Below are 26,582 nucleotides of genomic sequence, written 5' to 3'. Positions count from 1 at the left end.
TATCCTTACCTTGTAAGCAGTCTATGGACAAGGTATGACAGCAATCCATGCATTTGTTTAAATTACCACTCGCCACTGTTTCAATGCTAAAGTATTTTGCATTCATGGCACGATGTTAGTCAATGGTACCAATATTAGCGTTTTCGGTCTTCCTGTCCAAATCATCCTAAAGTATCTAAAAATTGATTGTGTAACTTAATGAAGTTACTTATAGATGATTCAGACTTCAAGTGTACAAATTTACATTTGTCCCTCAGTTTTAAAGGGAAACTGGATGCAAAAACTATAGAAAACGGCCTATGTGAAACATTTATTACAGTGCCAAAATTTATTAAAAAGTGTACGTAGGATATAAAGTCAGTACATTCCAATACAGAGTTTTGTGAGATTTGTGTAACTGAGGTCATCACAATTTTCACGACTTCTGCCGATGTCGGCTCCTCTCCTTGTTCGGGTGGCGATCGACGTCACCGGCTTTCTAGCCATTGCCGCTCCATTTTTCATATGTCCATTTGTCTTGTCTTGTTCCCTACACACCTGGTTTTCATTTCCCCAATCAATCTACTTAAAATAAAAGTGTGCCTGTTTACATTACTCTGCTCTCATGCACCTGACTTCGCCTCTAGTACACCCCTTGACAGAATTACACAACTCTATGGAGTCAGCAGGAGCATGTACCCCGGTTAGAGGAGTCGAGGAGCGCGTCCAGGAACATTCGGCCATGTTACAACATCTTGGTGCCATGATGGATCGCGTTGTCCAGACCATGGACCGCTGGGAGTGACAGGAAGTTTCTCGACCAGCACAACCGGTGTTGTCTCCACCCGTCCCATCCGTAGAGAATTCCAGTGGGAGAATACAACTAGACCACTACCTCTTCACTGCACCCAGCTCCCTCGGGAAGGGAGAGAGTGGCCGACCTCGTCTCCTGTCTCACAGGAATAGCGCTGGAGTGGGCAAACGCCGTGTGGAGAGAAGGAGACACGGCGTCAGACCACTTCGAGGAGTTTACCCGTCACTTCCGGGCCGTCTTCGACCATCCACCCGAGGGCAGAGCGGTGGGGGAAAGGCTCTTCCATTTGAGGCAGGGGACGAGGAGCGACAGGGCTTCGCCCTGGAATTCCGGACCTTGGCCGCTGGAGCAGGCTGGAATGACAGGGCCCTCATCGACCACTATAGATGCAGACTACGAGAGGACGTCCGACTTGAGCTGGCCTGCAGGGATGCCACCATTTCCTTTGACCAACTGGTGGATTTGTCCATCCGGTTGGATAACCTGCTGGTCACCTGTGGATGTCCAGAGGGGGCTCTGTCGGTTCCATCTTCCAGCACCCCCGCTCCGGTGCCCATGGTGTTAGGAGGGGCTGCTCATAGGGAGACGAAGTTCCCACAAGAAAAATGTTCTATGTGCTATATGTCCAGCTACAGTAATTCTATCTCTCTGTTACTGTCTACATTTGGCTAATATTCTGTTTCATCTTGTGTTTCAGAGTGGGCAGTTAGACTATGACTACAGCCCAAACTTCCACCCCACATTTCAGGTGTTTTTGGACTGCATGTCGGGTGCGGAGAACATCAGACTGAGTCTTTTAGACAGAGGAAGTAACGACCAAAGAGTGTGGGAGTGTCTAATTCCAACAGGTTAGATCAAGTGCCAGTTTGTTATGAATTTGTACACCCCTCACCCCTACTTGTTTAAACTGTATTCAACACACTGTACACCCCTCACCCCAACTTATTTAAACTGTATTCAACACACTGTACACCCCTCACCCCAACTTATTAAACGGTATTCAACACACTGTACACCCCTCACCCCAACTTATTTAAACTGTATTCAACACACTGTACACCCCTCACCCCCTACTTATTTAAACTGTATACAACACACTGTACACCCCTCACCCCCTACTTATTTAAACTGTATACAACACACTGTACACCCCTCACCCCAACTTACTTAAACTGTATTCAACACACTGTACACCCCTCACCCCCTACTTATTTAAACTGTATACAACACACTGTACACCCCTCACCCCCTACTTATTTAAACTGTATACAACACACTGTACACCCCTCACCACCTACACATTTCAACTGTATATAACACACTGTACACCCCTCACCCCCTACTTATTTAAACTGTAATCAACACACGGTACACCCCTCACCCCCTACTTATTTAAACTGTATACAACACACTGTACACCCCTCACCCCCTACTTATTTAAACTGTATACAACACACTGTACACCCCTCACCACCTACACATTTCAACTGTATTCAACACACAGGATAAAATAAATGTGATTTGATTTTCTTCTACACGACTTCAGATTTTGAACCACCTCAAGTCAATCCGATCAACCCTAATCATGGTAGGGTTTTGTTTTCTTTCTCTTTGTCTATGACTATATGCTGATGTGGAATGTGTTTGAGTCTTGTCTTGCACAAAATGATGTACATCATCAAGTGATCAGTCTTGTTAAGAGAGACACATTCAGGTCATTGAATATGTTTTGTTGTATTTAGTGGCTTGTTTTGTAGAACACATTTGTTCTTATGGGTTTTAGTTAATTATGGCTCTAATAATATAACCATTTTCTGACATGAATCTCAGGTGCTGAGCCTGAACTGAACCAGCTCTCGGGGGAAGCGTTTGTGGATAAGCATATGGCTGATCTCATTCAGAGGGTCAAGATGGTGCTGCATGTAGCAGATGACCTGCTTGTGGAGGAGATGATCCCAGATTAATTGCATTCAAGACTCCTTATGGCTGGGACCAGTCAGGAACAAATGAGACTAATGTCAGATGCTTTACAAGCAGGAGGAACAAGAGTGAAATCTGCTTTCTACAAAGCTCTCCTTAACCATGAACCTCGTCTTGTCCAGGACCTGGGTAAGATCAAACTCCTCTGATCCCCTGTAGCTCAGTTGGTAGAACATGGTGATTGAAATGCCAGGATAATGGGTTCACTTCCCATGACCACCCATATGTAGAAATATATGCAGAAATATATATAGTCCCTTTGGATAAAAGCATCTGATGAATGTCATATAATTTATTATTATTGCTCTCCCAATATGAGTAGCTGAACCATGGAGGGACATTAGAACGGCCCCTGTAACTTGCAAAGTTTCCCAGAACCTTCATATTTCAAATAGACGGCCCTCACTTAGGGCTTGGACAGACCTGAACTATTCCTCTGTCCATCAGATATTCAACTCATTTCATCGTGTTGTCGATATTGCAGCATTGTGTGCATTGCATTCCCCCCATTATTTTGTTTTGCATTAATAATCACTGCCCTCTTACAGACATCATACAGTATATTTAAAGATCAGTTTCCAGATAATTCCTGCTATAATATTGGAAGGTATTTTTGCAGAGTCCAGTGCAGTTTTGTGGACAGAGCGTGTATTCAGTGTGTATTCTCAGTGTGTATTCAGTGTGTATTCTCAGTGTGTATTCTCATAGTGTGTATTCTCATAGTGTGTATTCTCATAGTGTGTATTCTCATAGTGTGTATTCTCATAGTGTGTATTCTCAGTGTGTATTCTCATAGTGTGTATTCTCATAGTGTGTATTCTCATAGTGTGTATTCTCATAGTGTGTATTCTCATAGTGTGTATTCTCAGTGTGTATTCAGTGTGTATTCAGTGTGTATTCTCATAGTGTGTATTCTCATAGTGTGTATTCTCATAGTGTGTATTCTCAGTGTGTATTCAGTGTGTATTCTCATAGTGTGTATTCTCATAGTGTGTATTCTCATAGTGTGTATTCTCATAGTGTGTATTCTCATAGTGTGTATTCTCAGTGTGTATTCAGTGTGTATTCTCATAGTGTGTATTCTCATAGTGTGTATTCTCATAGTGTGTATTCTCATAGTGTGTATTCTCATAGTGTGTATTCTCAGTGTGTATTCAGTGTGTATTCTCATAGTGTGTATTCTCATAGTGTGTATTCTCATAGTGTGTATTCTCAGTGTGTATTCAGTGTGTATTCAGTGTGTATTCAGTGTGTATTCTTATGTATTTTGATGGGAAGTATGTACATTATTTTTCATTAATTCAAAGGATTGATGAGGTTTTGTTTATGCTTATTGATTAATCCATTTATACATGCTTTTATGCAGAAATAATAGCTGGATGTGTTTCTTTCCAATTGACCATTTAACTCAAATGTGTCAATGTGATGTTGTTATAACCTAATAGTTACATTTAGTCATTTTGTAATTGGTTGATTATTGTTATGTCCATTGTGGGGGAAAGAGGATGTTTGAAAATCATGTCCTGTTATGGGTTCATTTCTCAATAAATAATGACTATAAATAGTTATGGTGTGGCGATTCCCTTCACATGAAACAACATGGTGTGGTGTTTAGGGTGAGGGGCGTTAATAATTGTACTCACAAAATAACTACTATATGATCAATACCAATGTTCAACATGATTAGAATTCATCTTCAAATTCCAAATATCATGGGTCTTATTACAATAAATACATCATGCTAAATGTATATTATCAGGGTGTAACACGGCCATACTACACCACCCCAGGTTTAAACAGGAGCATAAGGAGCTCTGCCTACCATTATACACAGGCTCTAACAATCCAGGTTGAGCTGACAAATGTGGAAATGAGCAACCCATCACCAGGTAACAGTACAGTATCTATTTTCTCTGTTCTTTAGAGTTAGAAAAAGACAAGGCCCACTCAACATGTAGATTAATGAACCAGATGGACAAACATCACCCAACGTTCATCATCAACAGGACAGTATATACTTACAACTAGAAAGTACAGGAGAAAGTCAGGGGGAAACTGGGCATCAAACTATAAATTATTCTTCAAAAACTGGGTCAAACTTAGATGTCAAATCAAAACCAGTAGCTCTATTTCCTCATCTGCTCCTTCCTCTGGGCGGCCACACCCAGGTCTCATCACACCTGATATTGATGAACCTCATCAGCCAATGAGCATGGAAAATAGTGCCAAGGGCTTTGTCAACCATTGTAACGGTTCTCTTGTGGTGAAGGAGAGTCGGACCAAAATGCAGCGTGTAGATTTCGATCCATGTTTAATAAACAAACGTAAAACATTATTTGGCCTGACCAAATAAATGAAGATAAACACAAAATACTTCGCCAGGGCGTGACAACCATGTTACAAATGCACAAAACAAAGCCTTTTTTGTATGTAATAACACTCACATTTCAAAGAGAAAGCAGCAACACCACACAACTACAAAATCAACCTACAGGAGGCCATATGTATAATGTTGCTGGAACCTACTGCTTTTAAAAACAGGTTTATATGAATTCAAGTCATGGTTTTCAGATGGTTGACCTTGTGGTTAGTGTTGGCTGAGCTGGTTCAGAAAAGGCTTGAGGTCCACACAGTGTACCTGAAGCTGATAGGTTACTTTGGTTTCCATTTCATGTTTTCTCACATCGACCAATAGATAATCTAGGTCTCGCTCATTCAAAAGAATGCTGCTAAAGTGGGGCCATGTATTTTGTTTCTGGTGTCCTTTGACAGCTCTTTGGTCTTGGCCATAGTGGAGTTTGGAGTGTGACTGTTTGAGGTTGTGGACAGGTGACTTTTACACTGATAACAAGTTCAAACAGTTACCATTAATACAGGAAACGAGTGGAGGACAGAGGATCCTCTTAAAGAAGAAGTTACAGGTCTGTGAGAGCCAGAAATCTTGCTTGTTTGTAGGTGACCAAATACTTATTTTCCACCATAATTTGCAAATAAATTCATTAAAAATCCTACAATGTGATTTTCAGGATTTTTTTTCTCATTTTGTCTGTCATAGTTAAAGTGTACCTATGATGAAAATTACAGGCCTCTCTCATCTTTTTAAGTGGGAGAACTTGCACAATTGGTGGCTGACTAAATACTTTTTTGCCCCACTGTATTTGGCTAAGGTGTAATGTTAACTACCGACTTCAACTGTATAAAGAAGCAAAAAATACGAGAGAAAACATAAAACAAGAATTATTTGTCCTGTCTGTCCCATCTCCCCTTCTCAGTAGATGTGACCCATTCCTATTCCTCCTCCCTCCCACACCACCTTTGTCTCCCCACCTCCCTCCCTCCCCCGCACGGGCTTGTGTTGTGGACATATATGTGTGTAAAACAAAACATCATGGATAACTCATCTTATGTTTGTAAAATTGTTTGTGGGACCAAGGCACACATGAATAGAATAGAATCATAGAATATTAAATCAGCCTGCATACATCAATATTCGATACAGATATTATAAAAAATACAATTGATACATTCAAACATGATTACATTACGTTACCTCATAAGCTTTTGACCTTTCGTCTGCTCTATTGAATGGATCTAATGTTGTTTCCATAAAATAATGTGTTACCTAAAACCTTTCTGTCCTAAATCAGAAACACATTGTGGAGGAGCTGGAGTGTGAACTACAAGAATCCATGAGCCAGTCACTCAAGACCCCTGACAGCTTGCTCGTCCCAGGTAAAGGGAAGAGACCATTGTGGTATATACAGCAAGGGGGGAAAGTATTTGATCCCTGCTGATTTTGTACGTTTGCCCACTGACAAAGAAATGATCCGTCTATAATTTTAATGGAGGTTTATTTGAACAGTGAGAGACACAATAACAACAACAACATCCAGAAAAACGCAGGTCAAAAAATTGATTTGCATTTTAATGAGGGAAATAAGTATTTGACCCCTCTCAATCAGAAAGATTTCTGGCTCCCAGGTGTCTTTTACACAGGTAACAAGCTGAGATTTGGAGTGCTCATAATCTCATTTTGTTACCTGTATAAAAGACACCTGTCCACAGAAGCAATCAATCAATCAGATTCCAAACTCTCCACCATGGCCAAGACCAGAGAGCTCTCCAAGGATGTCCGGGACAAGATTGTAGACCTACACAAGGCTGGAATGGGCTACAAGACCATCGCCAAGCAGCTTGGTGAGAAGGTGACAACAGTTGGTGCGATTAGGAAGAGTATCATTGGTAATATCATTGGTAATTTGGAAATAAATACATCAAGCACAGGCTGTAAACAGGACAAAATTACAAAATGTTTTGTATTCAATACACAAATTGCTAATTAAATTAATCAAAGCCAGTCAAAAACAACACCAGAAATCTGTCAATGCTACAAAAGGCCATGTATGGTGGTGTAGTGCTGCTTTAGCAGATACATAGTTACGCCAGTTATTAATATACAAATCCCCCTAGCAACTGACTCAGGGTCAGTATCCAACTCTTTCACATAATGACACCTTAGTGTATGCTGTATCCCACCCAGGATTGCCCTAGGTCAGATACATCAGCCCCTAGGTGGGGTGCATCAGCCCCTAGGTGGGGTACATCAGCCCCTAGGTGGGGTACATCAGCCCCTAGGTGGGATACATCAGCCCCTAGGTGGGGTACATCAGCTCCTAGGTGGGATACATCAGCCTCTAGGTGGGATACATCAGCCCCTAGGTGGGGTACATCAGCCCCTAGGTGGGATACATCAGCCTCTAGGTGGGATACATCAGCCCCTAGGTGGGATACATCAGCCCCTAGGTGGGATACATCAGCCCCTAGGTGGGATACATCAGCCTCTAGGTGGGGTACATCAGCCCCTAGGTGGGATACATCAGCCCCTAGGTGGGGTACATCAGCCCCTAGGTGTGATACATCAGCCCCTAGGTGGGGTACATCAGCCCCTAGGTGGGGTACATCAGCTCCTAGGAGGGGTACATCAGCCCCTAGGTGGGGTACATCAGCTCCTAGGAGGGGTGCATCAGCCCCTAGGTGGGGTACATCAGCCCCTAGGTGGGATACATCAGCCCCTAGGTGGGGTACATCAGCCCCTAGGTGGGGTACATCAGCCCCTAGGTCGGATACATCAGCCCCTAGGTGGGGTACATCAGCCCCTAGGTCAGATACATCCGCCCCTAGGTGGGATACATCAGCCCCTAGGTGGGGTACATCAGCCCCTAGGTGGGGTACATCAGCCCCTAGGTGGGATACATCAGCAGCCCCTAGGTAGGGTACATCAGCCCCTAGGTGGGATACATCAGCAGCCCCTAGGTGGGGTACATCAGCCCCTAGGTGGGGTACATCAGCCCCTAGGAGGGATACATCAGCCTCTAGGTGGGATACATCAGCAGCCCCTAGGTGGGGTACATCAGCCTCTAGGTGGGATACATCAGCCCCTAGGTGGGATACATCAGCCCCTAGGTGGGATACATCAGCCCCTAGGTGGGGTACATCAACCCCTAGGTGGGGTACATCAACCCCTTGGTCGGATACATCAGCCCCTAGGTGGGATACATCAGCCCCTAGGTGGGGAAAGAAGACTTCCCTGGCTAATGCTCTTGTAAGTACCACAAGCTCTCCTCTCACTTTGTACCACGTGGGACTGTGCATCAGCCAGGCTACAAGAAGACTGCTTTGAGAAAAGGATGTTATAGTTACTGCACACTGGTGAGTTACATTGGTCTTCATTTTCAATGTTTTCTCTGTAAATCCTCTCATAGACACTGTCAGATTTCAGATATTCCAGGTATCTCAGTCATGTTTGTTTGTGAAACGCAGCTCCATTTCTGTATGGGATATTCTAAATACTCTCCAGAGACATAGGTTTGTCTCTCAGCTACAGCTCAAACATGCCGGATAAACAAACCATCTAGAACCAAAGCATGTTTCTCTTGGTACAGTGTAAAATAAGACAATAGTACATTCAACTGTACATTTTCTTTCATTTGGCTGTGACGTTTTGCAGCAAAACACATTGATATTTTCAAATTGCACACATCACACACAAACCAATTTGAAATGTTCCAGACTTCACACAGAGCTGAGAGTTCAGCACCATGTATTATAGGGACAGGGCCCTTTAACAAAAACGATATATGAAATAAATACTCTCTGTTTAAAATACCTTTTTTTACATGGCAACTATCTGTGACTACCAGCAGAGGGAGATGGCTACTATAGCAAGGGTTAAAGCTAGGTAATCACACAATGATCTCTATTTCTGAGGTGTTTCTGTGTCTGGAAAGGCCGCCAGTGTGTTTAACAGTTCACAAACCTCTCATTGTCTTACGTCAGATAACGCCACGGCTATGTTGACGACTATGTTGAGGTTATTACAACCGGCCGTGATTGGGAGTCCCAAAGGGCGGCTCACAATTGCCCCAGCCTCGTCCGGGTTTGGCCGTGGTAGGCCGTCGTTGTAAATAAGGATTTGTTCTAACTTGGCCAGCGTCGTCCGGGTTTGGCCGGGGTAGGCCGTCGTTGTAAATAAGGATTTGTTCTAACTTGGCCAGCGTCGTCCGGGTTTGGCCGGGGTAGGCCGTCGTTGTAAATAAGGATTTGTTCTAACTTGGCCAGCTTCGTCCTGGTTTGGCCGGGGTAGGCCGTCGTTGTAAATAAGGATTTGTTCTAACTTGGCCAGCGTCGTCCGGGTTTGGCCGGGGTAGGCCGTCGTTGTAAATAAGGATTTGTTCTAACTTGCCTGGTTAAATAAAGATGACATTTTTTTTACATAAAAAAATGAGAGGAGGAATGCCGCCACCTGTCAGAAGACAATCCAGACCTCTAACTAATGGAATCTACTTCCTTTACTTTTGTAATGCTTCTTTATGAGTCCTTCTCCCTACTACATATCCACTACTGAAGGCCTCTAACTAATGGAATCTACTTCCTTTACTTTTGTAATGCTTCTTTATGAGTCCTTCTCCCTACTACATATCCACTACTGAAGGCCTCTAACTAATGGAATCTACTTCCTTTACTTTTGTAATGCTTCTTTATGAGTCCTTCTCCCTACTACATATCCGCTACTGAAGGCCTCTAACTAATGGAATCTACTTCCTTTACTTTTGTAATGCTTCTTTATGAGTCCTTCTCCCTACTACATATCCACTACTGAAGGCCTCTAACTAATGGAATCTACTTCCTTTACTTTTGTAATACTTCTTTATGAGTCCTTCTCCCTACTACATATCCACTACAGAAGGCCTCTAACTAATGGAATCTACTTCCTTTACTTTTGTAATGCTTCTTTATGAGTCCTTCTCCCTACTACATATCCACTACAGAAGGCCTCTAACTAATGCTTCTTTATGAGTCCTTCTCCCTACTACATATCCACTACAGAAGGCCTCTAACTAATGCTTCTTTATGAGTCCTTCTCCCTACTACATATCCACTACAGAAGGCCTCTAACTAATGCTTCTTTATGAGTCCTTCTCCCTACTACATATCCACTACAGAAGGCCTCTAACTAATGGAATCGACTTCCTTTACTTTTGTAATACTTCTTTATGAGTCCTTCTCCCTACTACATATCCACTACAGAAGGCCTCTAACTAATGGAATCGACTTCCTTTACTTTTGTAATGCTTCTTTATGAGTCCTTCTCCCTACTACATATCCACTACTGAAGGCCTCTAGCTACAAAGTCTTTGCAAGTTAAGCAGCAAATATACCTATCTAGCAGCATTAATGCATGAATTATCTTGGCACAAGAGTGCACAGCAGCATTCACACCCAAGGGATACATGAACTGTTTATAAGTTTGTAATAGTAGAAAATCTATGTAACTATAGTAACAATACATTTGGTAGGGTGTTCGCTGGGCAGAGAGCACTGGACTGAACCTTCAGAGGGAGGTTAGAGGGAGGGCAGAGGGAGGTTAGAGGGAGGTCAGAGGGAGGTTAGAGAGACTAGTAGCATTGGTGGTGGTCGAACCATAGTGGAACATGGGGCCGATAGAAGGCTCAGAGGTCAAGGGTCAGGGAGTGAGGGGTCATAGAGGGACTGAGGGAGGAATCAGTTAGCCCAGGGAGTTATGCTTCTTCAGGCTGTCTGAGCGCCTCACTCTGTCCTCCGGGGTATTTCTGTACCAGCTCCTGACAGACAGACTTAGATTGACAGACAGAGAGAGGGGAGAGATGGGGTGATTTTTATTCATTGTAAATTATAGTTGTCTTTTTTTATTTTGTATGCATTAAGGAATTAAAGAAGAAGGGCAGAGAAATAAAGGGAGGGGGAGAAGTAGAGAAATGTTGGAGACTGTACTCACCCCTGTCGGTTTAGCTGACCTGGGACAGAGGCATTCTGACCCTGACTTGTCTTCAGGATCCTGAGAGTGATGAGGTGAGAAATACAGAAAGGGCAGATAGATAGTGTACCACTGACCTGTACTGACACCGAAAACACTTTCCCCTATCTGGAGGAGAACTGTTTCATATGTAGTTTTTTTTTTATATAGAAAGAAAGTAAGAGATGTGAAGTATAGGAGACAGTAAGAGATGTGAAGTATAGGAGACAGTAAGAGATGTGAAGTATAGGAGACAGTAAGAGATGTGAAGTATAGGAGACAGTAAGAGATGTGAAGTATAGGAGACAGTAAGAGATGTGAAGTATAGGAGACAGTAAGAGATGTGAAGTATAGGAGACAGTAAGAGATGTGAAGTATAGGAGACAGTAAGAGATGTGAAGTATAGGAGACAGTAAGAGATGTGAAGTATAGGAGACAGTAAGAGATGTGAAGTATAGGAGACAGTAAGAGATGTGAAGTATAGGAGACAGTAAGAGATGTGAAGTATAGGAGACAGTAAGAGATGTGAAGTATAGGAGACAGTAAGAGATGTGAAGTATAGGAGACAGTAAGAGATGTGAAGTATAGGAGACAGTAAGAGATGTGAAGTATAGGAGACAGTAAGAGATGTGAAGTATAGGAGACAGTAAGAGATGTGAAGTATAGGAGACAGTAAGAGATGTGAAGTATAGGAGACAGTAAGAGATGTGAAGTATAGGAGACAGTAAGAGATGTGAAGTATAGGAGACAGTAAGAGATGTGAAGTATAGGAGACAGTAAGAGATGTGAAGTATAGGAGACAGTAAGAGATGTGAAGTATAGGAGACAATAAGAGACGTGAAGTATAGGAGACAGTAAGAGACACGTATGTGCAGTCAGTAGGGGGCAGCACTGTTCTGTACCTGTTAGTGGGAGGGCTCTTTGGCTTCTTCTGTACTTTCCTGGCTTGTCCTGGAGACTCACCCACCCTGAGAGAACAGAACCATACACATCAGAATAATTATGCTTTTATCTCAATAATGTCAGCCAAATAAATATATTTGTGATATGTTATCATAGTCTGATCTCCTGGTACAAATCTGAATAAGGCATCTGGTTTGATTACAGATCCATCATCTAACCAGTCCCACAGGACTCAACCCCCTCACCTCTTCTTCCTGTCCAGTGACCTCTGTGTGGCAGCAGACAGCACTCTGTCATTAGGACTCCTGGCTTTCTCCTATCGACCACACACAACAGACACACACACACACAGCCAGCAGATTGTCAGATACAGTTACACATCAGAATCATCAACAGTATGTTTTAGGCCAGGGTCTGTATGTTTTAGGTCAGGGTCAGTAAGTTTTAGGCCAGGGTCAGTATGTTTTAGGCCAGGGTCAGTAAGTTTTAGGCCAGGGTCAGTATGTTTTAGGCCAGGGTCAGTAAGTTTTTAGCCAGGGTTAGTATGTTTTAGGCCAGGGTCAGTATGTTTTAGGCCAGGGTCAGTATGTTTTAGGCCAGGGTCAGTATGTATTAGGCCAGGGTCAGTAAGTATTAGGCCAGGGTCAGTAAGTTTTAGGCCAGGGTAATAACATGTTTTTAGCCAGGGTTAGTATGTTTTTAGCCAGGGTTAGTATGTTTTAGGCCAGGGTTAGTATGTGTTTAGCCAGGGTCAGTATGTTTTAGGCCAGGTTCAGTATGTTTTAGGCCAGGGTCAGTATGTTTTAGGCCAGGGTCAGTATGTTTTAGGCCAGAGTAAACATGTTTTTAGCCAGGGTCAATATGTTTTAGGCCAGGGTCAGTACGTATTAGGCCAGGGTCAGTAAGTATTAGGCCAGGGTAAGTAAGTATTAGGCCAGGGTAAGTAAGTATTAGGCCAGGGTCAGTTTGTTTTAGGCTAGGGTCGGTATGTATTAGGCCAGGGTCAGTAAGTATTAGGCCAGGGTCAGTAAGTATTAGGCCATGGTCAGTAAGTATTAGGCCAGGGTCAGTAAGTATTAGGCCAGGGTCAGTATGTATTAGACCAGGGTCAGTAAGTATTAGGCCAGGGTCAGTAAGTATTAGGCCAGGGTCAGTAAGTATTAGGCCAGGGTCAGTATGTATTAGGCCAGGGTCAGTATGTATTAGGCCAGGGTCAGTATGTATTAGGCCAGGGTCAGTAAGTATTAGGCCAGGGACAGTAAGTATTAGGCCAGGGTCAGACAGAGATTGTGTTACAGATGAATCAAGGTTTTTCCATGCAGCTCATATGTTGACGGACAACAGAGAGGAAGGAGCGTCTTTTGCGTATGTTTTTATCCATCAAAAGTTTAACTAATCTCTACTTTTGATGAAATTAATGATGAAATCATTCAAATGAACGATTGATAAAATCGGACGTTTTCATTTTAAGATTTTGAGAAATGTTTATTGTTTAAAGAAATTATGAAAGAGATTGGTGTGTTTCTTCGCTATCTAATCATGGCATTTAATGACAGACGTGTTATTTGTTTGAAATCTCACTGGATGGTTTCATTTCAGAGACAAATAATAATGTGGGTTTTTTTCAAAACACTATTTGGGGTGGCAGGTAGCCTAGTGGTTAGAGACAGGTAGCCTAGTGGTTAGAGACAGGTAGCCTAGTGGTTAGAGACAGGTAGCCTATTGGTTAGAGACAGGTAGCCTAGTGGTTAGAGACAGGTAGCCTAGTGGTTAGAGACAGGTAGCCTAGTGGTTAGAGACAGGTAGCCTAGTGGTTAGAGACAGGTAGCCTAGTGGTTAGAGACAGGTAGCCTAGTGGTTAGAGACAGGTAGCCTAGTGGTTAGAGACAGGTAGCCTAGTGGTTAGAGACAGGTAACCTAGTGGTTAGAGACATGTAGCCTAGTGGTTAGAGACAGGTAGTCTAGTGGTTAGAGACATGTAGCCTAGTGGTTAGAGACATGTAGCCTAGTGGTTAGAGACATGTAGCCTAGTGGTTAGAGGCAGGTAGCCTAGTGGTTATAAAGGCACGTAGCCTAGTGGTTAGAGGCAGGTAGCCTAGTGGTTAGAGCGTTGGACTAGTAACCGAAAGGTTGCTAGATCGAATCCCTGAGCTGACAAGGTAAAATCTGTCGTTCTGCCCCTGAACAAGGCAGTTAACCCGCTGTTCCTAGGCCGTCATTGTAAATAAGAATTTGTTCTTAAATTACTTGCCTGGTTAAATAAAAGAATATCTGCCTTACTCTCAGATAATGAATACTGCTAGATTATACACAACCAAATGTAACAAATATTATTTTTTTTATAAAGAACTGTACCAGTGATACATTTGTGACATCCAAATTTAAAAACATTTATGAGATCTGTATGTAAAGCATTTACATTTGACATTTTCGTCATTTAGCAGATGCTCTTATCCAGAGTGACTTACAGTTAGTGCCTTCATCTTAAGATAGCTAGTCACAGTCAAATATACAGTATACGAATACGGAGAGTGACAAAGTTAAGTCCTTCTGTTATGATTGGCCTATTTGTGTGACTGACAGTTAAAAGTCCCGCTCAGTGTGTTGTGGTTGGTCCAAGTCTGTGATTGAAAGGTGAAATGTCCAGTCAGGTTACCATTTCTCGTAGCTTCTTCTCTGTGCGGACCTCTCTGTCCAGCTGCAGCAGAGCCAGCCTCTCCTCCAGGGGCATCTCAAAGAAGATGTCATGGATGTCATATCGAGCCGCACGCAACTGAAGGAGGGGACACACATACAATATAATCAATACTCGTAGTCATCCGGTTCCACTTTCTGTGTGTGTGTGTGTGTGTGTGTGTGTGTGTGTTTGTCTCTCTCTCCCTCTGAGTGTTACCTGTGCCCTGACTCTCTCCTGCAGAGACAGGTCCTGTGCTGAGATGGATCCTCTCTTCTGTGGAGCTTCAGTCTGGAACGAGCAGATGAACTCTTGTGTGTCCTAAAACCATACCATTGAAATGATTAATTAATAAAGGTGATCGTCTTTAAATCAGTCAAAGTCCAATATGACTGTGTTTCAGTTCCATTATGATTCAGTTTCTATTCCCCTACATACCTACACTGTATAGTAGTATATACATCTACACTGTGTATACGTGTGTGTTTCTGTGTGCAGATATAAGAGTGCTCTCACCTGAATGGTCTGTCGCAGCTGTTTCACCTTCTCTGTCTGGAGCAGTCTGCGGGTGAGGAACCCACAACTGATGGCTCCCAGACGACACAGCGCCCTCTGCTGTTCAACTGTCACAACCTGAGTGAGGACCAGTAGCATAGTACAGGACTAGACACATGGAAATCAACTTACACTCAGTCAAGAGAAGATTGTTTTATCATACAATATATTTAATATAATACAATGAAACACACATATACATCGAACATGATTCTGGAAATGGAGACACAAGAGGTAGCACCAACAGTTGGAAACCACACACATATACTGTATGTAGAAGCACACGCATGCACACAAACACACAAGCACCTGACTGAGCCTTCCTCGGGGCTTGCTGGCCCCCCAGGTGGGCCCCCACAGGTAGACAGGAGGCTGCATGGAGGGAGAGGGAGCACTAGAGCTCAGTGGAGAGGAGAAACCTGGAGAGAGAGAGGGGAAAGAAACCTTTTACACATTACATTCACACAGAAACTGGTAAATAGGCAATAAACAACTCACGTTACCAAGATGGCTTTACATTTCTAAGACCTACAGGGGAACCATTGTTGTAGTATATACATTTATTGTGTCAACAGTTAGGTCTGTATTTTATCGATGAATTTGCACATAAAAAATCAAATACATTATGAAGATGAGAATTAAAAGACAAAAGAAATGTACAAGTTGAGGAGAGGTAAAAAACAAACACCCTAAGGGTTTTGTAAAGCACCTCCCTATTTCAAATAGTAATAGAAAAAATAGTTATATTTCCCCATGCTTCAACCCAATGACATCTACCTAGGTAATGGTTTGTGTGTGTGAGTTATTCTTCCATGCCACTGTCCACCTACCCATGCTGTGTACACTGTGTCTAGGTGACCTATCAGTAGCACTCAGGGTGGGGCTAAGGCCAGGACAGGAAGGGCTGAGTCCACCATCCCCATTCAGGAGCCGGCCACACCCCTGCTCTCTCAGCCTCTTCCCCTTCTCATCCAGCTCCTAATAAAGACACAGAGAAACACACATACACACACACACACACACACACACACACACACACACACACACACACACACACACACACACAGGAGAGTTGTCCCGTGACGGATGTGTAGTAGTGAGGATTGAACAGTCACTTCTCTACAGCAGCCAAACAAAACACTTTGAGATATTCAAACTTATGGACCTTAAAGCCACATTCTGGGATTCAAAAACACTTGTTTTGGTATACAGCTGAGGGGTGGGGCTAGGGACATGTAACCCCTCTCAAATTCATACTACACAGAGCTCTAGATGCAAGGACTGACAGACCATGACATCCATGAAACAGCTTCCCAAATCCCAGACTGTAGCTTTAAAGTTAAATTATCTGTGTGACATTCTGTCTGCAAACACTATACTGTATATAATATCACAAACTAGAAAGGAATGCTGATAGTTGTGGAAGAATAGTGACAAATGTGGCTTTTGATACATTGAGCAGGGTCAACATGCTATGGTTCCATGTCCTGACCTGACAAAGGCGCTGTTGTTCTCTCTTCTGTTCAGCCATGAGAAGAGACATCTGCAGGGCATGCTCCTCCTCCAGACGCCTCTGCATCTCCTCCAGAGCACTCACACGTCGCTGGGTCTCCTCTGAAACACACACACAACAAAAAAAGAAAAGACACATAAACGCACGGCCGGTCGTACACATACAAGTGCACATACCACACACAGACACACATGCATGAACGCACACACACACACAATTATTTTCAATGATTGCACGAAAAGTAGTGGACTTTACATTCAAGAGAAATTAATCACAGAGTACTCAGTACAGACTGAGTTTTCTTCATAACACTCTCTTATATCATACACACTACGTTACAACGATCTCTCTCTCTCACCTGTCTTACTGTCCTGCTCCTCTAGGGAAGAGCTGGGTGTGATCCGTCCATCATGGGGCCCCTGAGGCCCCTCAGGATCCAGCCTCATCTGGCAAGGAGAGAGGTCAGGGGTCAAGGGTCTCACGTGGGGCCTTAGCAGCATTGCCGAGGGGTTCTCCACCTCATAGGACTGATTCAGGGGGACCGCGGGGCTCCTACGGCTTGGGGCCAAACGAGGCACTCCCCCCATGAAGCGCGGGAGCCTCTCCTGGCTGTGGTCCATGCCAGGTCCTGAGGCAGAATGGGAGGAGTGGAGCTGGCTGTCTAGGGTGTGGCAGCGCCGGCGAAACCCGGAGCTGATGATGTCATGATGCCCATCTGAACCAGTTCCGGAGGTACTGACTGGGCTGCAGCTCTTCTCCTGGACCGGGCTGGTGCCACACTGGCTGCCACGACAACTACTACCGTCACTGACGCCTGACCCCCGTTCCGGTGACCTCATCACCCCTGTCGCCATGACAACAGTGCTCTCCTGGTGCCTCCCCACTAGCCCTCTGGGGATGAGGTCGGCCGAGCCAATGGGGAAGGAGATCAGGATGTTACCAGTGGACACTGGACGTGGTCGGCGGTGGTGGGGGCGGGGACTCATGCTGGGTTCAGGGCTGGGCAGGAGGGTGTAAGGGTCGGGGAGGCCAGATGAGAGGCAGCTAACCCGAGAGTCATACGGGTCACACACAGCCTGGTACTGGGCTTGCGCTTGGGCAGGATACTGACTCTGGTGCTGGATGTGGGCCTGGGTCTGAGGTGGATTTAGCGGACTGTGGCGCAGGCTGTACCCCTGTTCAGGTTTCATCTCTCCCAGAGGACTGCGGCTCTCGTTCTCCTTGTCAGAGAGGCTCTCCGCAGACGGGGTGGTGGAAGTGACCCTGCCGATGACCTTTGACCCCCTCTGGGCCTGCTCTCTCTCCACATACTCCCTCGACCTCCTCAGAAGGCTCTGGAAACTCACATCCTGACCGCCCCCTATCTCCTCCTCTCCCCTCCTCATCTCCTCCTCTACCTCCCACCTCTCCTCCTCTACCTGCTTCTCTCTCTCCTCTTCCCTGTACCCATTCAGGACTATGGGGGACTCAGGTGGAGGGGTGGTGGGCCGATCCGTAATGTGTAGCCCAACCACACCACCGCCCCTGGGTAGCCCAGGGGAGTCTGTCACCAGGGTGTAGCCAATCACTGTCTCAGGTTTTGGGGAAAGGCAATATGGCAGAGTTGGTAGATCCATTTTACCCTCCATCTCTGGTACTTTGTCCACCTGTAGTAAGAGAGGCAGAGAGAAGAGGGGAATTAACACAAATAATCAGATATGGGCTGCGTCCAAAAAAGCACCCTTTTCCCTTTATAACAAGCACCCTTTTCCCTTTATAACAAGCACCCTTTTCCCTTTATAACAAGCACCCTTTCCCTTTATAACAAGCACCCTTTTCCCTTTATAACAAGCACCCTTTTCCCTTTATAACAAGCACCCTTTTCCCTTTATAACAAGCACCCTTTTCCCTTTATAACAAGCACCCTTTTCTCTTTACAACAAGCACCCTTTTCCCTTTATAACAAGCACCCTTTTCCCTTTATAACAAGCACCCTTTCCCTTTATAACAAGCACCCTTTTCCCTTTATAACAAGCACCCTTTATAACAAGCACCCTTTATAACAAGCACCCTTCTCCCTTTATAACAAGCACCCTTTTCCCTTTATAACAAGCACCCTTTTCTCTTTACAACAAGCACCCTTTTCTCTTTACAACAAGCACCCTTTATAACAAGCACCCTTCTCCCTTTATAACAAGCACCCTTTATAACAAGCACCCTTTATAACAAGCACCCTTCTCCCTTTATAAAAAGCACCCTTCTCCCTTTATAACAAGCACCCTTTATAACAAGCACCCTTTTCCCTTTATAACAAGCACCCTTCTCCCTTTATAAAAAGCACCCTTCTCCCTTTATAACTACCCAAGAAGACTCAAGGCTGTAATCGCTGCCAAAGGTGCTTCAACAAAGTACTGAGTAAAGGGTCTGAATACTTATGTAAATGTGATTTGCAAACATTACCCCAAAACTATTTCTGCTTTGTCATTATGGGGTATTATGTGTAGATTGATGTCGGGAAAATCAATTTAATCCATTTTAGAATAAAGCTGTAACGGAACAAAATGTGGAAAAAGTCAAGAGGTCTGAATACTTTCCGAATGTACTGTATGTGTATATTATGTGTGTGTGAGCAAATCAGTGAGTGTTTGTATGTGTGTTGGAGTATCAGTGAGTGTTTGTATGTGTGTTGGAGTATCAGTGAGTGTTTGTATGTGTGTTGGAGTATCAGTGAGTGTTTGTATGTGTATTGGAGTATCAGTGAGTGTTTGTATGTGTGTTGGAGTATCAGTGAGTGTTTGTATGTGTGTTGGAGTATCAGTGAGTGTTTGTATGTGTGTTGGAGTATCAGTGAGTGTTTGTATGTGTGTTGGAGTATCAGTGAGTGTTTGTATGTATGTTGGAGTATCAGTGAGTGTTTGTATGTGTGTTGGAGTATCAGTGAGTGTTTGTATGTATGTTGGAGTATCAGTGAGTGTTTGTATGTGTGTTGGAGTATCAGTGAGTGTTTGTATGTGTGTTGGAGTATCAGTGAGTGTTTGTATGTGTGTTGGAGTATCAGTGAGTGTTTGTATGTGTGTTGGAGTATCAGTGTGTGTAGTGTGTAGGGCCCTGTGAGTGTGTAGGACCCTGTGAGTGTGTAGGGCCCTGTGAGTGTATGGGCCCTGTGAGTGTGTAGGGCCCTGTGAGTGTGTAGGGCCCTGTGAGTGTGTAGGGCCCTGTGAGTGTGTAGGGCCCTGTGAGTGTCTAGGGCCCTGTGAGTGTGTAGGGCCCTGTGAGTGTGTAGGGCCCTGTGAGTGTGTAGGGCCCTGTGAGTGTGTAGGGCCCTGTGAGTGTGTAGGGCCCTGTGAGTGTGTAGGGCCCTGTGAGTGTGTAGGGCCCTGTGAGTGTGTAGGGCCCTGTGAGTATGTAGGGCCCTGTGAGTGTGTAGGGCAGGGCCCTGTGAGAGTGTAGGGCCCTGTGAGAGTGTAGGGCCCTGTGAGTGTATAGGGCCCTGTGAGTGTGTAGGGCCCTGTGAGTGTGTAGGGCCCTGTGAGTGTGTAGGGCCCTGTGAGAGTGTAGGGCCCTGTGAGAGTGTAGGGCCCTGTGAGAGTGTAGGGCCCTGTGAGTGTGTAGGGCCCTGTGAGTGTGTAGGGCCCTGTGAGTGTGTAGGGCCCTGTGAGTGTGTAGGGCCCTGTGAGTGTGTAGGGCCCTGTGAGAGTGTAGGGCCCTGTGAGTGTGTAGGGCCCTGTGAGTGTGTAGGGCCCTGTGAGTGTGTAGGGCCCTGTGAGTGTGTAGGGCCCTGTGAGTGTGTAGGGCCCTGTGAGAGTGTAGGGCCCTGTGAGAGTGTAGGGCCCTGTGAGTGTGTAGGGCCCTGTGAGAGTGTAGGGCCCTGTGAGAGTGTAGGGCCCTGTGAGTGTGTAGGGCCCTGTGAGTGTGTAGGGCCCTGTGAGTGTGTAGGGCCCTGTGAGTGTGTAGGGCCCTGTGAGTGTGTAGGGCCCTGTGAGAGTGTAGGGCCCTGTGAGTGTGTAGGGCCCTGTGAGTGTGTAGGGCCCTGTGAGTGTGTAGGGCCCTGTGAGTGTGTAGGGCCCTGTGAGTGTGCATAGTCAGTGCAAAAATAAGAATAAAATACAAAGGTCAACTCAGATAGTCCGTGTAGCCATTTTGTTAGATAGTGTATTTTGTTGTTCAGAAACCTGTTGGTGTCAGACTTGATGCACCAGTACCGCTTGCCATGCGGAAGCAGAGAGAACAGTCTATTGCAGGGTTCCCCTAGCTGGTGGTTTACTTGGCCCCCAAAATTTCTGAGCAAAAAAAATTGTTTGTTGAATTTTCATTGTTGGAGATTTTTTTTAAACTGTAAAAACACAAGGAAATCAGCTCCAAGTGATTTTAATATGGGAAATCTGTTCCCACAACCATCCAGCTAATCTAGTTGATGATCCTTGGTCTACGGCTTGGGTGGTTGGAGTCTTTGGGAAATGGTTGTCTGAGACTGACCTGAGCACTGTCCAGGATGTCCTGAACCCTGGCCAGCAGGCTGCTGCTGCGTAGTGCCTGTCTGTCCACCTCCAGCTGGGCAGCCCTCTGTCTGTACTGGGACATCTCGCTGCGCTGCTCCACACTCAGCTGAGGATGGATCACAATAAACACACACAGTCAGAGAGACACACACACAAACAAGAATACATACATAGTCAGATAAAGACAAACACAGATAGGCGCGCATGTACCAACACACATTCTCGCCTGGGTCTCTCGGAATCCATGTGACAATGTTTATATTACACTTAGCACATTTTTTTCTATCTAGAACCTTAAAGGGTTCTTCGACTGTCCCTATATGTTACATCTGCTCCTGCCACGCCCTATACTTCTCAGCCTGTGTCTCCCTAACCTGCCACCTCTTCCTCTCTGTGTGTGTGTGTGATTGTGTGGTCGGAGACAGGTGTGCTGGAGGCAGACCAGAACCCCACCAGCTGCAACCCATTCCATAATCAAGACCTCTACAAATATTCATGCCTGCCACTTTCACTTACCTGCCACCGTTTTCCTCTCCGCTACAGTTCTGCACGCTCTGACTCTGGCCCCTGTCTCCAGTCCCGCGTCTTGTCAATCCTGCTACTCTGTCCTGGACCCCCCCCCCCCCCCCCCCCACTCCACTGCATCCTTGGATTCCTCTCCGGAACCGCTTACCCAGTCCCAACTCCCCTCGCTCCAGCCTCAGCCGCCGCACCTGGCTTCCTGCAACCCACCCGAGCTTCCCCTGGCCTGCACCCCATGTTCCCCGTGTGTTCAAATAAATACCTTGGTTACCTCATCCCAGTCTCCTCGTCTGAGTCTGCTCTTGGGTTCACCCGTTCCACTCCGCGTGACACTATAGGATAACCATTTGAAGAACATTTTGGGTTCCATGTAGAACCCTTTCTACAGAGGGTTCTACATATAACCCAAAAGGATTCTACCTGGAACCAAAAAGGTCTCCTATGGGGACAGCTGAAGAACCCTTTTGCAACCCTTTTTTTCTAAGAGTGTAGGATACTTCTTCCTTAGAACACAACAGTCAAGTTCTGGAATGTGGCACAGAGCCAGAGTAGGCCTAATGACCTTCCCTCTAATCAGCTCTCAAATCTCTCTCTCTCTCTCTCCAATTCAATGGGCTTTATTGGCATGGGAAACGTATGTTTACATTGCCAAATTAAGTTAAATAAACAATAAAAATGAACAGTCAACATTACACTCAACAAAAGCTCCAAAGGAATAGAGACATTTCAAATGTTATATTATGTCTATATACAGTGTTATAACGATGTTCAAATAGTTAAAGTACATAAGTGAAAATAAATAAACATAAATATGAGTTGTATTTACAATGGTGTTTGTTCTTCACTGGTTGCCCATTTCTTGTGGCAACAGGTCACAAATCTTGCTGCGGTGATGTATTTTACCTAATAGATATGGGAGTTTATCCAAATTTGATTTATTTTCAAATTCTTTGTGGGTCTGTGTAATCTGAGGGAAGTATGTGTCTCTATGGTCATACATTTGGCAGGAGGAATGCAGCTCAGTTTCCACCTCATCTCCTGCACACGTACGCACAGATGCACACACACAAACCCACAAGGCATGCACAAACACACACCCCTCTCTATCCCCACTCTCACAAACAGCTCCTCCCAGTAAACTTAATCAGGCAGCAGTAAGACAACATGGATCAGACAACACCCCCACCCCGGTGGGGACAAGTAACATTTCTTAGGGGACATAATGATGCTCTCCTCTCCCTGCCAAAGAGGGATACTTTTTCCAATAAAACTAAGTTCATGAAGTGGTCATACATTGATTCAGACTGATGCTAATATTGAGTTTTATTGGTAAGATGTGTGTGTCATATCCAGCGATGACTAAAAGGGCAATCTGTAGTTGCATCAATTTTTGGACTTAAATTAATTTTTATGTACCTATTGTTTCTTGAAGAATATAACTTATGAGTTTAGTTCAACTATAGCACCCCATCAGAACCCCACAAATAAGCTTGTAAACAAAGTAAATGTAAACAAACACTATATAGCCTCAAAACATGGTTAAAACTACACTTTTTATATCATGGATGGTCAGCCTTGTCTGTCTATGAATTTGAGAGTGGGTACATTTCTCAAGCCCCATCCCCATATTTGGACCAAAACAGGGACAGGGAATATGGTTTGAACCATTGATTGCCCCTTCAATACTCTGGGATTTAACTAAATAAACAATGACGTGTTTTTTATGGTGACTCTTTCTCTAAGACATGTGAATTACAAAATGTTTAAGCCAGATATTTGTTGTGTGTGTGTGGGCATAATGGTGTGTGTCCACTCAATGCCCATTGCTCACAATGCTACATTATAAACCAAAGGATCATTGCATTTGGTTACCATGCAACTTGATAGTTACAAAACCGCAGACAGGAGAATACCCACACATACACAAACTCTCCTGGGGAACCATGTTGTTGTCATGGGAGAAAGCAAAGTCAACCCCATCACAACAAACTACGCTCACTGGGCTGAATCCTAATTGGATATAAGTATGCTTAACTTAACTCAAACATTTGTGCACCTTTTATGCGGAAGGTTGGAATGACATGCATGGATAATATCTATGATTAGGATTTAGCCCACAATATATACAATGTACTTAAGGGATAATCAACAAGGGTCATGAGTCCTATGGAAAACAACGAACGACGTGGAAGGTGTGTTCCACGACACACTAGCGGAGTGGGACTAACCTTCCAAGGAGTGACATTATTGTTCTTAGAACGCATAGCACCTTGATAATGATCCCTTTTATCCCAAGGCTATAAAATAACACATTTGCCGCTTGAAATGTATTCATTTGCAGGTCCAAATGGGTTCAACATTCACTGAAGTAGATAGCAAGTTTACTAGACAGCTACCGTAGTTGCTTTGGTAACCCAGCAAACAGCCTTGCTAGTTTAGCTAACCAAACCATCAGTCCTAGCTTGATGTTATGAACATCGAAATCAACAATGCCAATAATGATTTAAATTTCAAAGAGCTTGTAAGAACTGAAGGCATTGAATTCTACCGTGCTGATATACTGTTCGTTATAGGGAGATAATGCACGCTCTAGAATGCCTTTCAAGACAGTCAGAAAGGAGTTTTCAACAATGCCATGGTATACATCTACAGTACATCCAATGCTGGGGAGGAATTGGAAAGAAGACACTGTAATATCCTGGAATTCACAAACAGAAAAACACATTTGAACATGTTAAAACTTTGATACAACTTTGATTTCACTTTGATACAACTCCATTCCCACCCCTGACCTTATGTTATATCTATATCTATACAGCTCTCCGCACCTTCTGCCCTTTCCCCCAGACTATGTCCTTACCAAGGGGGAGAGCACAGCCCTTCCATGGAAGTGGATGAAGGAGAGAGCTTCCACAGGACCAGTTGGCTCACAACCTGTCTGTTGGCCTTGGCTCTTCCCCTGGCTCTCCGTCTGCAGTCTGGCCAGGCTCCGCAGACAGAAGTCCTCGTAACTCTCCATGTCCTTGTTTGGGCTCCAGCCTCTCAAAACGGCTGCTTACAACAGAGACAGTCAGAAGAACAGTCATGAAGAGGTACAGTAGCCAACGAGAGAGACACAGTCAGAAGAATAGTCATGAAGCAGTACAGTAGCCAACGACAGAGACACAGTCAGAAGAACAATCATGAAGAGGTACAGTAGCCAACGAGAGAGACACAGTCAGAAGAATAGTCATGGAGCGGTACAGTAGCCAACGACAGAGACACAGTCAGAAGAACAGTCATGAAGCGGTACAGTAGCCAACGACAGAGGGTATTTGACAAGACACTGGAGCCAGGTGATCAAGCCTGTAGGCTAAATGTCTACACAACAAGAAGCTCTGCAGTGTGTGTGAACCATGAAGGCCTGAGGTTAGGCACTATCTGCTGTCAAGCTATGAACAACTGGAAGAGCCAGACAAACAAACACAAGGAGGGCTCTGTCTTTAGTCACTGTATATCTCACACAATCATCACATTCCACTCATGCTATTCTATTCTGAGAGGCATGATGAAGAATCATGTTTCTGATCAATGTGATTGCTTTTAAGGGAATGCTTGTCAGCAAAGACAATGAAGGTGCACACGCACACAAGCACACACATACACAATATTTTATTTAAACCTGTAGTTAACCCACATTGATTGAGAATGAATGAGATCCCCATTATCAAATAATTAAGCAGCCGGATTGAATACCCCACTGACCCAATATCTCGACCAGAATAAATATGGTCAGATAATTACCGCAACACCCGTTCCATTTTCCTGATAATGTGGTTATTTCATGGATGAATAGATGTAATGAAAAGTCACCTGGGTCAGTGTGTGAATATCCTGTCTTATTATTGGTTCCCCAGAGTAGGTAAATAACAGCCACGGCTAGTGGAAGACACAGTAGCACTGTACGGTGTTATAGTCCACTCATTAACGTTACATGGCATGATACAAATTACAGTCAAGCGCATCTAGCCTACACTTTGATACATTATAGCAGAATAGTCTGGCTGGCAAACAGTGCATCCTCAATACATTTTGCGGCATGGTAATAGTATTTGACTCGTGAAGCAAGCCATGCTTCTACAGCTGTGCCCAGCAGTGGCTGACTGACAGCGGGTTTTGTCCGTGCCCATCCCTCTCCTCTTACCCTGATTTTCTAGCGTGACATCCACAACCAATGACTCCGTGTATCTCTTTTCTTCCCCTAAATACAAAGTTGAAGACAAATGAATATCTCCTGGCGTCGTTTGTCTTATGGTTTCTGTTGCTTATAGAATTTCAGAATCGTGAATTTCTCTTTTCTGTTTCAGGTTTGCCTCAAATGGTCCTCATCACATCGACCTCTTCCGGTCGCAACAGCGCCTCCTAGCAACATAATTTAGGCCCAGTTCCATTTCTAACCCCAGCACCTTCATTTCCCCTAGCCTCAGCCTCCAATGTTGAAAGGCGTAATATGATTTTAATAAGAAGCAATATGATGATGGCGCCACCAGGCCTAAATTGAGCCCAAATAGGAAATCCTGTCATATCCTTTTTGCAATAGACACCAAAGGGGGAGATCATAAATAGGCATTTGGGACGGAAATGGAACATCATCATTTTATTTTTTGCATTTTATTAAAAAATATATTTTAAATTAACAAATATCACCAAACAAAAGAGGAATAGTCACATGACAACAAGCATACAAACAAACTATTTACGTTGCCAGGAATCCTAAACAAACAAATCATATTAATTAATAATACACGTTTTTAAATGCCTTTAAAAAAAAAATATGTAAGTAGTGCCATATT

At 44.2% G+C, this 26,582-nt stretch overlaps 1 protein-coding gene across 2 annotated transcripts; it reads right to left on the bottom strand.

Moving 5' to 3' along the window:
- Positions 1 to 6,270: 6,270 nt before the first annotated feature.
- On the bottom strand, positions 6,271 to 26,132 carry LOC116352769 (centriolar coiled-coil protein of 110 kDa). 2 transcript variants are annotated; one of them, XM_031813891.1, is made up of 14 exons: positions 25,934 to 26,132; positions 24,611 to 24,801; positions 21,206 to 21,334; positions 17,109 to 18,396; positions 16,730 to 16,851; positions 16,068 to 16,215; positions 15,547 to 15,656; positions 15,199 to 15,315; positions 14,902 to 15,003; positions 14,665 to 14,781; positions 12,254 to 12,324; positions 12,008 to 12,073; positions 11,088 to 11,147; positions 6,271 to 10,926 (listed from the first exon to the last, which is right to left on the bottom strand). In XM_031813891.1, exons 2-14 carry the CDS (start codon positions 24,767 to 24,769, stop codon positions 10,839 to 10,841), a joined length of 2,577 nt encoding a protein of 858 aa, XP_031669751.1. In that variant the 5' UTR covers positions 24,770 to 24,801; positions 25,934 to 26,132; the 3' UTR covers positions 6,271 to 10,838. The 2 variants fall into 2 exon arrangements, with proteins under 2 accessions (XP_031669751.1, XP_031669752.1); XM_031813892.1 differs by lacking the exon at positions 25,934 to 26,132 and having other exon boundaries at positions 24,611 to 25,139.
- Between the last annotated feature and the right edge of the window lie 450 nt (positions 26,133 to 26,582).

Source organism: Oncorhynchus kisutch, unplaced genomic scaffold (assembly GCF_002021735.2).
Source record: "Oncorhynchus kisutch isolate 150728-3 unplaced genomic scaffold, Okis_V2 Okis06b-Okis10b_hom, whole genome shotgun sequence".
NCBI classification, from domain to species: domain Eukaryota; kingdom Metazoa; phylum Chordata; class Actinopteri; order Salmoniformes; family Salmonidae; genus Oncorhynchus; species Oncorhynchus kisutch.
Note: the sequence above shows the minus strand (reverse complement) of the source record. Positions and strands in the feature narration are given on the sequence as shown.